Source organism: Callorhinus ursinus, unplaced genomic scaffold (assembly GCF_003265705.2).
Source record: "Callorhinus ursinus isolate GAN/ISIS: 27379988/994484 unplaced genomic scaffold, GSC_fseal_2.0 scaffold52, whole genome shotgun sequence".
Taxonomy (NCBI): Eukaryota; Metazoa; Chordata; class Mammalia; order Carnivora; family Otariidae; genus Callorhinus; species Callorhinus ursinus.
This window is the reverse complement of record NW_027397114.1, coordinates 7,354,223-7,368,601: the sequence shown is the minus strand read 5'-3', so window position 1 is coordinate 7,368,601 and position 14,379 is coordinate 7,354,223. Positions and strand designations below refer to the sequence as shown.

The 14,379-nt window shown below is 39.4% G+C and overlaps 1 protein-coding gene across 2 annotated transcripts in view; it reads left to right on the top strand.

Annotated features, from left to right (window-relative positions):
• NPEPPS (aminopeptidase puromycin sensitive) overlaps nt 1-14,379 on the top strand; it is a 98,595-nt gene that overhangs the window by 79,565 nt on the left and 4,651 nt on the right. For both annotated transcript variants that reach the window (XM_073883823.1, XM_025859214.2), the window contains exons 15-21: nt 1,468-1,607; nt 3,516-3,650; nt 5,061-5,280; nt 9,469-9,611; nt 10,061-10,117; nt 13,457-13,564; nt 14,070-14,225. In XM_073883823.1, coding sequence (XP_073739924.1) covers nt 1,468-1,607; nt 3,516-3,650; nt 5,061-5,280; nt 9,469-9,611; nt 10,061-10,117; nt 13,457-13,564; nt 14,070-14,225 — 959 coding nt within the window. The remainder of the gene's footprint in view (nt 1-1,467; nt 1,608-3,515; nt 3,651-5,060; nt 5,281-9,468; nt 9,612-10,060; nt 10,118-13,456; nt 13,565-14,069; nt 14,226-14,379) is intronic.

Below are 14,379 nucleotides of genomic sequence, written 5' to 3'. Positions count from 1 at the left end.
GATTCTTTTGCTCAGGAAATTAAAAGTGTTTCTCTGCACCTTTCTCGCTTCATTTTTTTTTAAGATTTTATTTATTTATTAGAGAGAGAGAGATTCTTATTAATTGCAACTTCAAACTGCACTGTCATTGTAATGAGGTGTTAACTTGAATGATGTGTTGTTGTAAACATACAGCTATAATCAAGTGAGATCAGACATATAATAATAAGTGTGTCACTGAAATGTGAAATTCCTATAACTGGTGTTGGAAAACCATTTCACAAAAAATAACAGTGGGTAAAGATTATCCTGTACTCTGTACCATTCATAAGTAGGCAGACAGGCAGGCAGAGGGAGGAGAGGCAGGCTCCCTGCTGAACAGGGAGCCCAGTGTGGGGCTCGATCCCAGGACCCTGGGATCATGACCTGAGCGGAAGGCAGACGCTTAACCAACTGTGCCACCCAGGCCCCCCTCTCACCTCCTTTAAAACAATAATTCTTAATAAGGGAAGGTATATATCAGAATCACCAATACCTTTTCATGCTCTGCCCTCCAAAATACGGTACACCTACTAGGGTTAAGAGGTACAGCCTTCCATCCTTAACCTTCCTTAGCATTTAGAATTACTCTTTAGATAACTATGGCTGACAAGTCAGATGACAGGTTTATTATCCAAAATAAATCCCAAAGCGTTACAGTTTCTGTTTGCTGCCTCATACCAGTCTGCATGGTAGGACTGACAGGTTTTGCAGTTTTTTCAAATACTCTGTGACCAGTATAGGCAGTATTAAAACCTGAACTATCCCAACATTAGGAGAAAATTCTAATTTGTGCTTTAGCCTAATAGCATAAAGCTATATAACTTATTAATAGTTAGAATAATGCATTGGGCAGTGACTCTCTTCTGTTTGGTATCTTAATTCAAAGTCTGTTTTGCTTTCTGATACCTAAAAGACAGTATGTTATCTGCCTTACAAAAGTTTGGACTTTTAGCTATAACTTTTTATTGATGGAATCTATCAGCTCCGGGGAGTATCACGTCTATCACAGAAATAAAAATCAACCCTTCAGTGTTTTAGTAGTATATATACCTGTTGAGGACTGCACCTTAGAATGTTTTTAAATGCTATGTGAGAGCTTTCACCTACTTGAAATTTCTTTTAACAGTAAAATCATTACTGTGTCTGTTGCTCTGTAAAGGGAAAATGACAAATTAAAATCACTATATTTGTGATACTACAACTGAATAAACTGTTCTCCTTTTTTAAGCTATTGTGATTTTGTTAAAAAAAAATCCTCTCTTCCTTTGTACTAGTATTATTCAGATTATGGAAGAATTTATGTACCACTGAAAATGAGCTATTGGCTTTAAGTTAGACTCAAGCTCATGTGTAGGACACCTGTCCCCTCTCTCTCCACCTTACCCTCTGTTTCTTCCAGTGACAAATTATTTTTCAAGTTTCCTATTCGTTCTTCTCTTGCCTAAGGAGAAGACTGTCCCCAGTGGATGGTTCCTATCACAATCTCTACTAGCGAAGATCCCAACCATGCCAAACTGAAAATTCTGATGGACAAGCCAGAGATGAATGTGGTTTTGAAAAATGTCAAACCAGACCAGTGGGTAAAGGTAAGTCTAGAAATGGCCTGGCCATTTTTATCTGACCAAAATTAATTGATTTCTCTCACTCCCTTTATGCACTTTATGGCTGGCTCTAAATTCTGCCTTAGTTTAGACTAGGACTTGCACAGACAAAAGCATTACTAAACTTTCCTGTGTGAAGTTTAGGGCCAGTTTTTCAAATAATATGGTCTAGGTATCTTCCCTTACGTCAGTTAAGGAAGTGGTATAAGCAGATATTAAAGGATAGGATCAAAGGGGAAAAAATAGTAGATTATGTGTAAAGTCACATTAACCAAAAGATTTGTAGTCTTGCAACTTCAAACTGCACTGTCATTGTAATGAGATGTTAACTTGGATGATGTGTTTTCGTTGTAAATATACAGCTATAATCAAGTGAGATCGGACGTATAATAATAAGTGTGTCATTGAAATGTGAAATTCCGATAACTGGTGTTGGAAAACCATTTCACAAAAAATAACAGTTGGTAAAGATGATTTTTCATTATCCTGTATTCTGTACCATTCATAATGAAAGTATCTACTACACTTTTCTTCCAGTTATAGGTTCCTAATAGGAATTACACGTTGTCTCAGACTTCTGTGCTTTTCTGAAAAAAACCATTTCTCCCTTTGTTTTAACATATATTTTTAAAATATACTTAGTGGAATACTATATTACCATTTGAAATTACATCTGGGAGATTATGTAGCCATATGAAATTTTTATTATAAATGAGAAAAACATGTACGCAGTGTTTGTAATTGAGTAAATAAAGGTATTATTACTGCAGTAAAAGTTAAAGGGACCAATAAAACAGCAGTTGTATTATTGTGAAGTGATTTTAAAAAATACTTATATATAAATAGTAAAATATATCTTATGCTATTATTTTAGCTTTAAAACATTTTATATATAAGTATTATCAAAAATATTTTTGGGGCACCTGGGTGGCTCAGTCGGTTGGGTGTCTGCCTTTGGCTCAGGTCGTGATCCCGGGGTCCTGCGCTCGAGCCCCGCATTGGATTCCCTGCTTGGCGGGGAGTCTGCTTCTCCCTCTCCCTGCCGCTCTGCCTGTCTGTGCTCTCTATCTCTCTGTCAAATAAATAAGTAAAATCTTTAAAAAAAAAAAATTTTTTTTTTTGCCTGTTGGTAAATAGCCTATAGAGAATAATGACAGTCTGTGATTACCTCACTCCACAAATCACATGAAATTACCTTTTAAGTCCACATAATTCTTTAAAATCTAGGATCTGAGCATTGTTGTTCTGTTGAGACTCTGGCTGAAAAGATAAATATAAAGGCTTAGTCTTCCTCAGAGATTCCACTGTCCATGCGCTCTTACATATAGTAAATATTTTCTGTAAACTTAAAACTGTCCACTGAGAGTAGATAAAAACTGGCCCCTGTGACTCTCTGCCTCCCTACCATCAAGCTCAGTTTGGAGCCTGACATGGGGCTCGATCTCCCAACCCTGAGATCATAACCTGAGCTGAAATCAAGAATCAGACGCTTAATCGACTGAGCCACCCAGGCACCCCGACAACCAATTTCTGTCTTTATGTGTTGTTTCATTTTCATCCCTGCCTGTATATGTGAGCTTTGTTGTTTTCGCTCAGATAAATGAAAACCAGAACAACTTTCACACCTGCTCAAGATGCTTTTTTTTTTAAAGATTTTATTTATTTATTTGAGAGAGAGAGAGAGCACATGAGAGTGGGGAGGGTCAGAGGGAGAAGCAGACTCCCTGCTGAGCAGGGAGCCCGATGCGGGACTCGATCCAGTGACTCCAGGATCATGACCAGAGCCGAAGGCAGTCGCTTAACCAACTGAGCCACCAGGCGCCCCTGCTCAAGATGCTTTAAAAAAACAAAGGCAACTGTTTAATTAATAATACCCATTGGGTGTCTTTTCAGTTAAACCTGGGAACAGTTGGATTTTATCGGACGCAGTACAGCTCAGCCATGCTGGAAAGTTTATTACCAGGCATTCGTGACCTCTCTCTGCCCCCTGTGGATCGACTTGGATTACAGAATGACCTCTTCTCCTTGGTGAGCCTCTCTCAAGTAGTATGATGGATTTTGTTGATTAAAGGATTTTGTTTTTTCTGGAGTGTCCTCCTGAAACATAATTAGAAGAATATGGTTCTTCCTGAAGGTTGAACACCTTTTGGGACTAGAGCAAATGAATAATTATTAATTAACAGGACAAGATCGAACCTTTTTAATTTACCAGAAACAAATCCCATCCCACTACTCCTAAGCCAGGTTTTGCAACTAAAACTGTCCTTTGTAAGGCAGAAATTCTTTTCAGTAGAAATAGGATAGGTATGAGCCTTGAAGAAACTTCCCTACTGATGTGTTTTTTAAAATAATTAATTCAGAGTGATTCATCTTTTTCTAAAATAGTGATTATACTTTGCTGGAAACATCTAGAATTTTTTAACATTCCATTGGTACTCAAATAATAATAGTCCATTAGCTTTAGAATTGTTATATTTGGCTTTGTTCCAGGAGGGATTTAAATCAGCAATTAGTAGTATTATCTTTATGACTCCAACAGAGGTTAGATAATTTCCAGATGTCTGTGATAAATTGTCAGATTCCTCCTAGTGTTCCTTTAAATTGGACTTGAAATTTTCCCTCCCCTCTGCAGTAACTGGTTTTGGATTCCTCCTCTGTATAAACACAGATTAGCACTGATGCACAAAACCTCACATCTGCTGATCTCATTGCTGAGAGAGACCTGTCCCAGGAGAGTGGTGTGTTTGTGCAGTTGGCTGCTGTAACAGAAGTTCTTTTTCCTAGCTCTATTAGTTAATTCTGAAAGGACTCTGAATTTGTAGTGCCTTCCAGTTTGCCTTCTTTTAGAAATGCATAAAGGACAGGCTGAAGTTGACACAGTTTGCAGGTCCAGTTTTGAAACAGCCTCTGTCAAAAACCAAAGCCCTAACTATTTTTGCATCTTTTCTGAAAGTATGAGAATTTTTAAGATAAAAACAAAGCCAAGGCCCCAGACACTGGATAGAAATAGGAAGTTATTTTCTTTCTTGCTTTCTTTTTCTTTCTTTCTTTCTTTCTTTCTTTCTTTCTTTCTTTCTTTCTTTCTTTCTTTCTTTTCCATTGAAGTATAGTTGACACACAATGTTACATTAGTTTCAGGGGTGCAACACAGTGATTCCACACGTCTCCACATCATGCTGTGCTCACCACAAGTGTAGCCACCTTCTGTCACCAAATAGTGCTTTTTCACTTGGCTCTTTTATAAATAGCAAAAAAGTAAATAAGGAATGTTGTCATGTTAGGATTTTTATTCTAATAATCTCCTGAATTTATATAGTCTCATTTCCTTTAAACCAGAGACATGACTAACTAGCAGTAGATAATGCTGAAAATGCATGCTTATGTTTTTTTGTTTTAGTTTTTGAAGACTAGATTAATTTATGTTTTTTCCTATCCCAGGCTCGAGCTGGAATCATTAGCACTGTAGAGGTTCTAAAAGTCATGGAGGCTTTTGTGAATGAGCCCAATTATACTGTATGGAGCGACCTGAGCTGTAACCTGGGGATTCTCTCAACTCTCTTGTCCCACACAGACTTCTATGAGGAAATCCAGGAGTTTGTGAAAGATGTCTTTTCACCTATAGGGGAGAGACTGGGCTGGGACCCCAAACCTGGAGAAGGTAATGGATGTACTGAATGGGGAAGGAATTGATGAGAAATTGATCCTTTTTTACTCAGCTGTGGTTAACAGTATCAGTAGTGTCTTTGTATCTGCTGGATGTTACTATGTATTCAGCTCGCCAGAAATGAAATCTTGGGTCTTTTAAGTTTACTGGTGAAATTACATGGGTCTCAACATAAAAACAGTGGTGGTTATGTGTATTCACTGCTAAATATGATTTGTAAACAAAGCAAATGGTGGAAATAGAAATCTTTTACAGAGTTCCAAAGGCCCATCTATAATCAAGAATAGCTAAAGGGGGGGCACCTGGGTGGCTCAGTCCTTAAGCGTCTGCCTTCGGCTCAGGTCACATGATCTCAGGGTTCTGGGATCGAGCCCCACATCGGGCTCCCTGCTCGGCGGGAGGCCCTGCTTCTCCCCCTCCCACCCCCCCTGCTTGGGTTCCCTCTCTTGCTGTGTCTCTCTCTGTCAAATAAATAAATAAAATCTTTAAAAAAAATAGCTAAAGGGAATTTTGGATTATTTTAATTATTATTACCCTAAATACCAGGCACCTTGTATGTACAACTTGTAAAGATACTGAGAGACAGTACCTGAATTAAGGAAGTTATTTACTTTCTCCATGTGTTCTCTCTGATTATTTCTGTAATCATATATTTACTCTTTTGCTGTCCTGTAAATGTTGGGGATGGTGATCTTAAGGCTTTATATATAATTATTTTCTACCATCTGCAAATAACTAAAGATGGTATTTCCTCCCGAGCAGTCTTGATCTGGGATGGGGTCTTTTGCAATAAGAACAACAGTAACAATTACCTAGAGTTCTGTGTTTTCCCTTCATTGATTCAACAAATATTTATGCACCTAGTAAATACCAGGTTCTATTCTGGGAGCTTTCACAGCAGTGAAGAAAGCATTGCCCTGTGTGACTTACATTCTAGTGGGAGACACAGCAAACCATTAAATGTGTGGTATTTTAGGTGGCAGTGGGCATCATGAAGAAAAATACAGTTAGGTGAGGTAGACAAAGAGGAGGAAGCCGGTAGCTCATAGAGAGTGGCCAGAGCAGCCGTCCCTCATGATGAGGTGATATGTGAGCATGAGCAGAGAGCTGGGAGGCTGTCTAGAGGGAAATGGTCCAGAGAGGGAGCAACCAGTACAGAAGGCCTGCGGCAGGAGCAGGCTTCGGTTGTTGTAATAACAGGACAGAGTATGGAGGGAGACAGGGTGTAGGAAGCAATTCAGCTCCTGTTGGACCTGTGGGAGCTAGTACATTTTGGACTTTCACCGTTAGTGGTATGAGAAACGAACCTGAGAGTTGAAGCAGAAGAACATGACTGGATGTATTCAGCTGTGTGAAAACCAGACTGGAGTCGGGAGGCAAGAGAAAGGAGCAGGGAGACAAGTTACAAAGCTGTTTCAGTAGTCCAGTTGAGGCACTGGCTACAGCTCACACTTGCAGGTGGTAAATTCTGTGGATGTTTTGAAGGTAGACCTGAACCTATTTGGTGGTGGACTGGCTGCAGTGGAGTAAAAGGAGCCCCCACATTGGGGCCTGAAGGAGTGAGGTTGCCATCTACAGGAGTGGGGAAGGCTGCCATAGAAGCATGCTGGGGGCAGAGGCAGTCAGGAGTTGGGTTTTGGACTTGGGAAATGGGAGGTCCTTTTAGACACCCTGGTGGAGAGTATCATGCCTAGAGGTCTAGGTGGAATAAATCCATTTAGTGTGTAGATGGTATTTATAGCCATGAGACTGGATGAGATCATGCAGGGCTTGAATGTAGGTGCAGAGAAGAAAGGTCTGAGGACTAGGTCCTAGGTGAGGCTAGGATTTGGAGATTGGGTGGAAGAGGAGCAATCAGCTGGGGAGACTGACTGACCAGTGAGTGAGTTGGGAGAGTCAGGAGGGAGGAGATGTCCCGGAAGGAGAGTTATCCACATGACACATGCAGCTCTGAGTCAGGCAAGATAAAGAAGAATTGAGGATTACATTGGCAGATTTTGTGGAGTGGTGGAGACCAGTTTTGTGTTCTCCGGACTAGGAGTAGGGGAAAAGGAGACAGCACACTGAGACAACTTTTTAAAGGAGTTTTGCTGAAAGGGGGTAGTCTGGAGTGGAGGCATTTTTTTAATCAAGTGGGAGATTTTATAACGTTTTTGTGCTGATAACAGTGATGCATGAGTAACAGAAAAATTCGTGATGTGAAAGAGTAGGGAGTAGTAGCTGAGCAATGGCCAGTGATGGAAAGGAGTCGGGGTCCAGGGGAGGAGGTGGCTTTAGACAGGAGCACAGATCCCAGAAACAAGACAGGAGAGGTATGTGAAGACAGATACAGGCAAATTAGTGGATGTTGTCCTTCATTTTCATGGTGAAAATATGTAAAACTTTTGGGCTCAAACACAGCTTTATGAAATAGGGAGAATGTCTTTAGCTTTCTAGTTTTATAGATGGAGGAGTCAAACGGCAAAATAACAAAACGTTGTCTTGAATCACATAGCAAGTCAGTACCAGAGCCAGAATTATAAATTGGTTCTTCACTAATGTCCTCTTGTCCTATCTATTGATCTCCTGTGGTTTTCTTAAACTTACTTTTTACTGAGTTATGATTTAAATGTAGCAAGGTGCACATAAATTTAAATGTTACAGTTCAGTGACTTTTGACAGATGCATACACCTAAGGAGGTTACCTTGGGGCCCCGTCCCAGTCAGTCCCTGCCACTCAGGTGCCCCCTACCCGTCCCATGCAGGCAAACACTGTTCTGCCTTCTTTCACCCTAGATTAATATTACCTCTTATAGAACTTTATGTAAATGGAATCCTAATATATATTCTGTTCTTCTCTCTGGCTTCTCTCGTTCAGTATAATGCTTAAGATACATCCAGTGTGTTCATTCCTTTTTATTGCTTAGTAGTATTCATTGTATGAATATACCATGACTTATCTGTCCATTTTGGTATTGCAGTCGATCGTTGCTAGTGTTAACTTTTTTTTTTGAGATATAATCAGTATATCATAAAATGGACCTTTTTAAAGTGTACAACTCAGTCTTTTTTAGTTTGTTCACAAGGTTGCACAACTATCACCACTATCTAATTCCAGAACAGTTTCTTTAGCCTCAAAAGAAACTGCATACTCATTGGCAGTCACTCCCCATTCCCTGGCAACCCCCGTCCCTGGCAACCACTAATCTGCTTCCTGTCTCTATGGATTTGCCTACTCTGGGCATTTCATATCAATGGGCTCATACCCCATGTAGCCTTTCATGTCTCGCATTTTTCACTTAGCAGAATATTTCCAAGGTATATCCATTTTGCATTGTATATCAATACTGCATTCCTTTTACAGCTGAGTAATATTCTACTGTATGGGCGTACCACATTTTGTATATTCATCACTTGATGGATGTTTGGATGGTTTCTGCTTGACAGTTGTGAATACTGCTATGAACATGTGTGTACAAGTTTTTGTGTGGACAAAATGCTTTCATTTCCCTTGGGTATATACCTAAGAGTAGAATTGCTGGATCATATGGTAACTCTGTGTTTAACCTCTTTAGGAATTGCCAGGTTGTTTTTCAAAGTGGCCACATTTTACACTCCCACCAGCAATGTATGAGGGTTCTAATTTCTCCATGCTTGTTATTATCTTTTTCAGTCATCCTAGTGGGTATAAAGTGGCATCTCATTGTGGTTTTGATTTGCATTTTCCTAATGACCAGTGTTGAACATCTCTTTATGTGCTTATTGCCCATTTACACATCTTTGGAGTAAATAGATCCATCAGAGGTTGATTTTTAAATCTAAGGTTTCAATTTATTATACACAGCATACTGGTTCTGTATGTGACCTTTCTCTGAATCTTGGGTCAAAACTGCAAGACCTAAGCCTGTTCCTTTCACATATAATCCTTAGCAGTATAATTACCTAGATGGAGTGAACATTTAATAAATTCAGATCAATGGCATTTGTAGACAAAGTCAATGAATTTATTTATCTAGTCTGTTTAGCACTTCATTTCACTCTTATGATTTGAATAATGTAAATCAGGTGTTCTCTCAGATACTAAGGTAATTGATTGTTCAAGATGGTAGACATAATATGACACAATTTATAAGATAGCCAGGTGGCATATTTGTGAAAACAGGATTTTTAAGCAGTTTCATGTCTCTTTTACTTCTTAATCAGGTCATCTAGATGCACTCCTGAGGGGCTTGGTTCTGGGCAAACTAGGAAAAGCGGGACATAAGGCAACGTTAGAAGAAGCCCGTCGTCGGTTTAAAGACCACGTAGAAGGGAAACAGATTCTCTCCGCTGATCTCAGGAGTCCTGTAGGTTTTCATGAAAATAACCTTGATTTCTAAGCGACTGCATCATTATGTATATAGTATGGAATGTATTTAATGGTAACCAAAAATGACCTAAGTACTGACCCACAAACCATATCTGACTGATTTAATAGGTGCCATTTAGGTGGTTTGTAGCCAACTTCTCCTTTGTTTAAAGTTTCTCAGACCACACTCTGGTGCTGAAAGGTGATCATCAGTGCACATTTCCCTGAGAGAGCTGGTGTGAGCTGCTGTTACTTACTACATGCTGTCTACCTTGCTGGTTTTCAATGTGGGCTCTAAGCTCTTTGCCACAGTTTGTAATGTAACATCCACACACAGCTGTTTATAAGTTTTTTGACTCACTTTATGTCTTTTCTTAACATTGGACTATTTGGGACAAGATACATTTAATCATATGCCTTCTTTTTTGTTCCTGTATTCTCCTGTAGGTCTATCTGACTGTTTTGAAGCATGGTGATGGCACTACCTTAGACATTATGCTAAAAGTGAGTAAATTTGGGAAGGGCTCCCATTTTCTGCTGTTGAACTTGAATCGACACAGAGATTATGAGCTTTAGGTGGTTAAAAGTCTGGGCAAAAGAAATACATGCAGATATGCATATTGCAGACAGGCAAATACTAAGAAACTATGGGAGGGGCGCCTGGGTGGCTCAGTCCGTTAAGCGTCTGACTCTTGATTTCAGCTCAGGTCATGATCTCAAGGTCATTAGATGGAGCTCCATGTTGGACTCTGCACTCGGCAGGGAGTCTGCTTAGGATTCTCTCTCTCCCTCAGCGCCAACCCCCCCCCCGAATTCTCTCTTTCTCTCTCTCAAAAAGAAAAGAAACTATGGGAGAAATATATAATGTCTTCTTCATGTATACTACCAATACGATGCCAAAAGTCATCTAATTTCTTCACTTTATTTGTAAGTTTATGCATCTTAAATCTAAAAATTGAAATGTTCATTTTAACATGTCAAGTTCTTAAAATTTTTTCCTTCAATGTAAACTTACTAGGGTACTTCCCATTTTAAAGAAAACGTTTGTGTCTGTGCTTAGAAAGAGGATAGATGGGGGCGCCTGGGTGGCTCAGTCGTTAAGCGTCTGCCTTCGGCTCAGGTCATGATCCCAGGGTCCTGGGATCGAGTCCCGCATTGGGTTCCCTGCTCTGCGGGAAGCCTGCTTCTCCCTCTCCCTCTGCCTGCCGCTCTGCCTGCTTGTGTTCCCTCTCTCTGTCAAGTAAATAGATAGATAGATAGATAGATAGATAGTTAGATAGATAGGTAGATAGATGATAGATAGAACTTTAAAAAACGGGGGGGCGGATAGATGATCAGGTGTCTCAAGGGTTTGAGCTTCCAGTGCCTTTTATGAATGGACAGGAAATGATGTGACCTGCCTGCATCGCCTCCATAGTTTTCCCAGGGTAGTTGGCATGTAATTAAACTCTAATACTAACACTGTGGGACAAGCGCTGTCTCCAGTCCCTGTCCATGTGGTTATCATCAATCTAAGAAATAACTTGACTATTCTGGTTGCACTGGAGATGGAGGGAGCTGAATCTATTACCATCAAATAAAATGTGCAAAATGTGCCTAAATCAAACCTGTAAAGCCCATTCATTTAAAAACCTGCACTTAGGGGGCAATAAACAAAACAGGAATGGGATGTACTTTATTACTTCCATCTTTAATGGATTAAGAACACTTTCCTGATCTCAAGTGGATCAGAATTACAGATCTAATTTCTAGTATTTAGTTTTTGTTTTTGTTTTTTTAAAGATTTTATTTATTTATTTGACAGAGACAGCGAGAGAGGGAACACAAGCAGGGGGAGTGGCAGAGGGAGAAGCAGGCTTCCTGCCGAGCAGGGAGCCCAATGCGGGGCTCAATCCCAGGACCCTGGGATCATGACCTGAGCCAAATGCAGACACTTAACAACTGAGCCACCCAGGCGCCCCTCTAGTATTTAGTTTTAAACAAATCCTGTTTAAATGATTAGAATAGTTTGAAAAGAAACTCAAAATGTGCCATTTTAACTACTGATCTTGTACAAGAGTTTCCTTCTAATGATATAAAAATTATACTTTGGGTTTACCTTTCAATTAAATGACATTGAGGTCCCTTCTCATTCTTAGTATTCTGTGAACCTGTGCACTATAAATCATGTATTTCTTTGCAGATGAAATCAAGTATTTGTGGATTTTGTCTTTTCCATAAAAGTATGGAACAAAATAGGGGTTCTAGGATTCTCGTGACAGATAGCTTTGACATTTTCATGTCCTGTCATACTTCAAAGAACTTACACTAGTACTAGTATGTATATTTAATAAGTATTTGCATCTGTTAACGCAAGGGAGCTGACTGTAATTCTGCTTTACTATAGGAAGAGCTCTAATGAAGGCCAAATTAGGTTTCGTCAAGAAACCAGTTGATGGGAGATGAGGAGGATTGTTTTCTGTTGGTAATTTAGGAATAATGAGACAGGATAAAAAAATAAGTATATTTTATGTCAAAGTGTATTTGGAATGTGGTGTTATGGTGCCATCTAGTGGTCTTATATAACAGGTTCTCCTTGGGGAAAACAATGCTTCCTGAAAGCCAGTGTTCAGTCAGGCCTTGAGTATTGGAGCTGAAAAGGACCAAAGAAATTATCTGTCCACCCCACTCATTTTACAGATGGGAAACTGAGATCCAGAGAGGTTAAGGACTTAGTCAAGATCACACAGCTAGTTAGAGGCAAAACTGAGACTAGAACCCAGGTCTCCTGACTTCCTATTTATTTCACCACACTGCTCCTCAAGGGTCCAAAGGAAAGGAAGAGGAAACTGGGACCTGTGATGGGGTCTACAGACACTGGTCAGTATAGAATCTTCAGTGGGAGAGAAGATCAACAGTCTATAGATTAAGTTGTCTTGGAGAGGCATCTCATATGCCCTTGTAATTCTAATTTTTTACATGTATAATAATGTTTTGCTTCTGATGATTAAAAAAAGACTGGTATATTCACTATGGAAGATTTAGAGACTATAAAAGTATAAAGAAAATAAAACTTACCTATAATTTTAAAAATTTTTAAAGGTCACAAAATAGGTATAAGATGATCTTATTTCCAATTTGGTAATGTGTACATATCATAACAATTTAATTTTTTTTCTTTTTTTTCCTAAAGATTTGATTCATTTATTTGAGAGAGAGAGAGAGAGAGAACATGAGTGGGGGTGAGGGGCAGAGGGAAAGACAGAAGCAGACTTCCCACAGAGTAGGGAGCCTGATGCAAGGCTTGATCGCAGGACCCTGAGATCATGACCTGAGCTGAAGGCAGACACTCAACCAGCTGAGCCACCCAGGCCCCCCAATAATTTAATTTTTTCTTTATGCTTCTCTATTTTCCTAATTTTCTACATTCGGCATGTGCTGATTTTGTAGTTGAAAAATGTGATGGTACAGAATCCCACTGATCAGAGACTCATGAATTAATATTAACATTTATTTTTTACTGTTAGAAATAAATTGACGACCTTCAATGGTATTAGTGATGATTAGTTTGTTCATCTAACATAGAACATTAGTCAGACATCATACTCCTCAGATCTTGATGTTAAACTGCTCAGAACTGATGACAAGCCATTCACGTAGTACACACTTACATTTAATGACTTACTGTAATGGCATATGATAAATGTAGTGCCTGAACATCTTGAAAAGTATTATCTTCTGTTAATTTCATACCCTGCAATCTCAGCCAACGAGAATATAGAGCAAAAGTTTGGGAAAGAAGCTCATACAATCATATGCATAACTTCTAGGAGAGTTAACTATCTCTTTATTTTTTCATTGTAGCTTCACAAACAAGCAGATATGCAGGAAGAGAAAAACCGAATTGAAAGGGTCCTTGGGGCTACTCTTTCACCTGAATTGATTCAAAAAGTCCTCACGTTTGCACTTTCAGTAAGTTACAACAAAAACTGCTTATAGAGGGAATTGTAACCCACTGATCTGTGGCAAGTGTCTTTGATTCAGTATCCTCTAGATCTGCTTTAACCCTAAACTAAGTCTTCCTCTTAGTCTGGGGAAAATGAGTGGACTTTTGCTACTGACCTATTTATCTCCTTCTAATGGTGAGAATCAGAATAGTTGGAAGCAGAAATAAACTGGAAAGCCTATTTATCCCTGTACCTATCTTCTGTCTCTTCCTTTCTTTACCCTGGAGGAACCCAAGCAAATATCTGTCGAGTAGCCTGTTTGTACCTGTCTCAATGCTTCATTCTCAATTTGGCTCATCTTTAGGTTAAACAGTCTCCTCTTTGGTGGAAGCTTCTAGTGCCAGTTATTCCTAAAACAAGGAATGAGGGTCTTCATTGTGATTACTTGGGTACTCTCAAAAGCATTTGCCATTCCTGCCCCAGAAGATGTTTTGAATACAGTAGATTTTTTGTTCTTTTTCTCTTTTTAGGAAGAGGTACGTCCACAGGACACTGTATCAGTAATTGGTGGAGTGGCTGGAGGCAGCAAGCATGGAAGGAAGGCTGCTTGGAAGTTTATAAAAGACAACTGGGAAGAACTTTATAATCGATACCAGGGAGGATTCTTAATATCCAGACTAATAAAGGTATGTGAAGATTTTTATTTTGAGTACCTCGTTTATCATGGATGTTATTTAGAGACATCCATGGTTCACTAGGCCTATAGACTATGGTCTTTGCTCTTCAAGAGTTTCTAAAGAAGGAGAGAGGGAGGGAGGGAGGAAGAGTTTCTTTAAATAG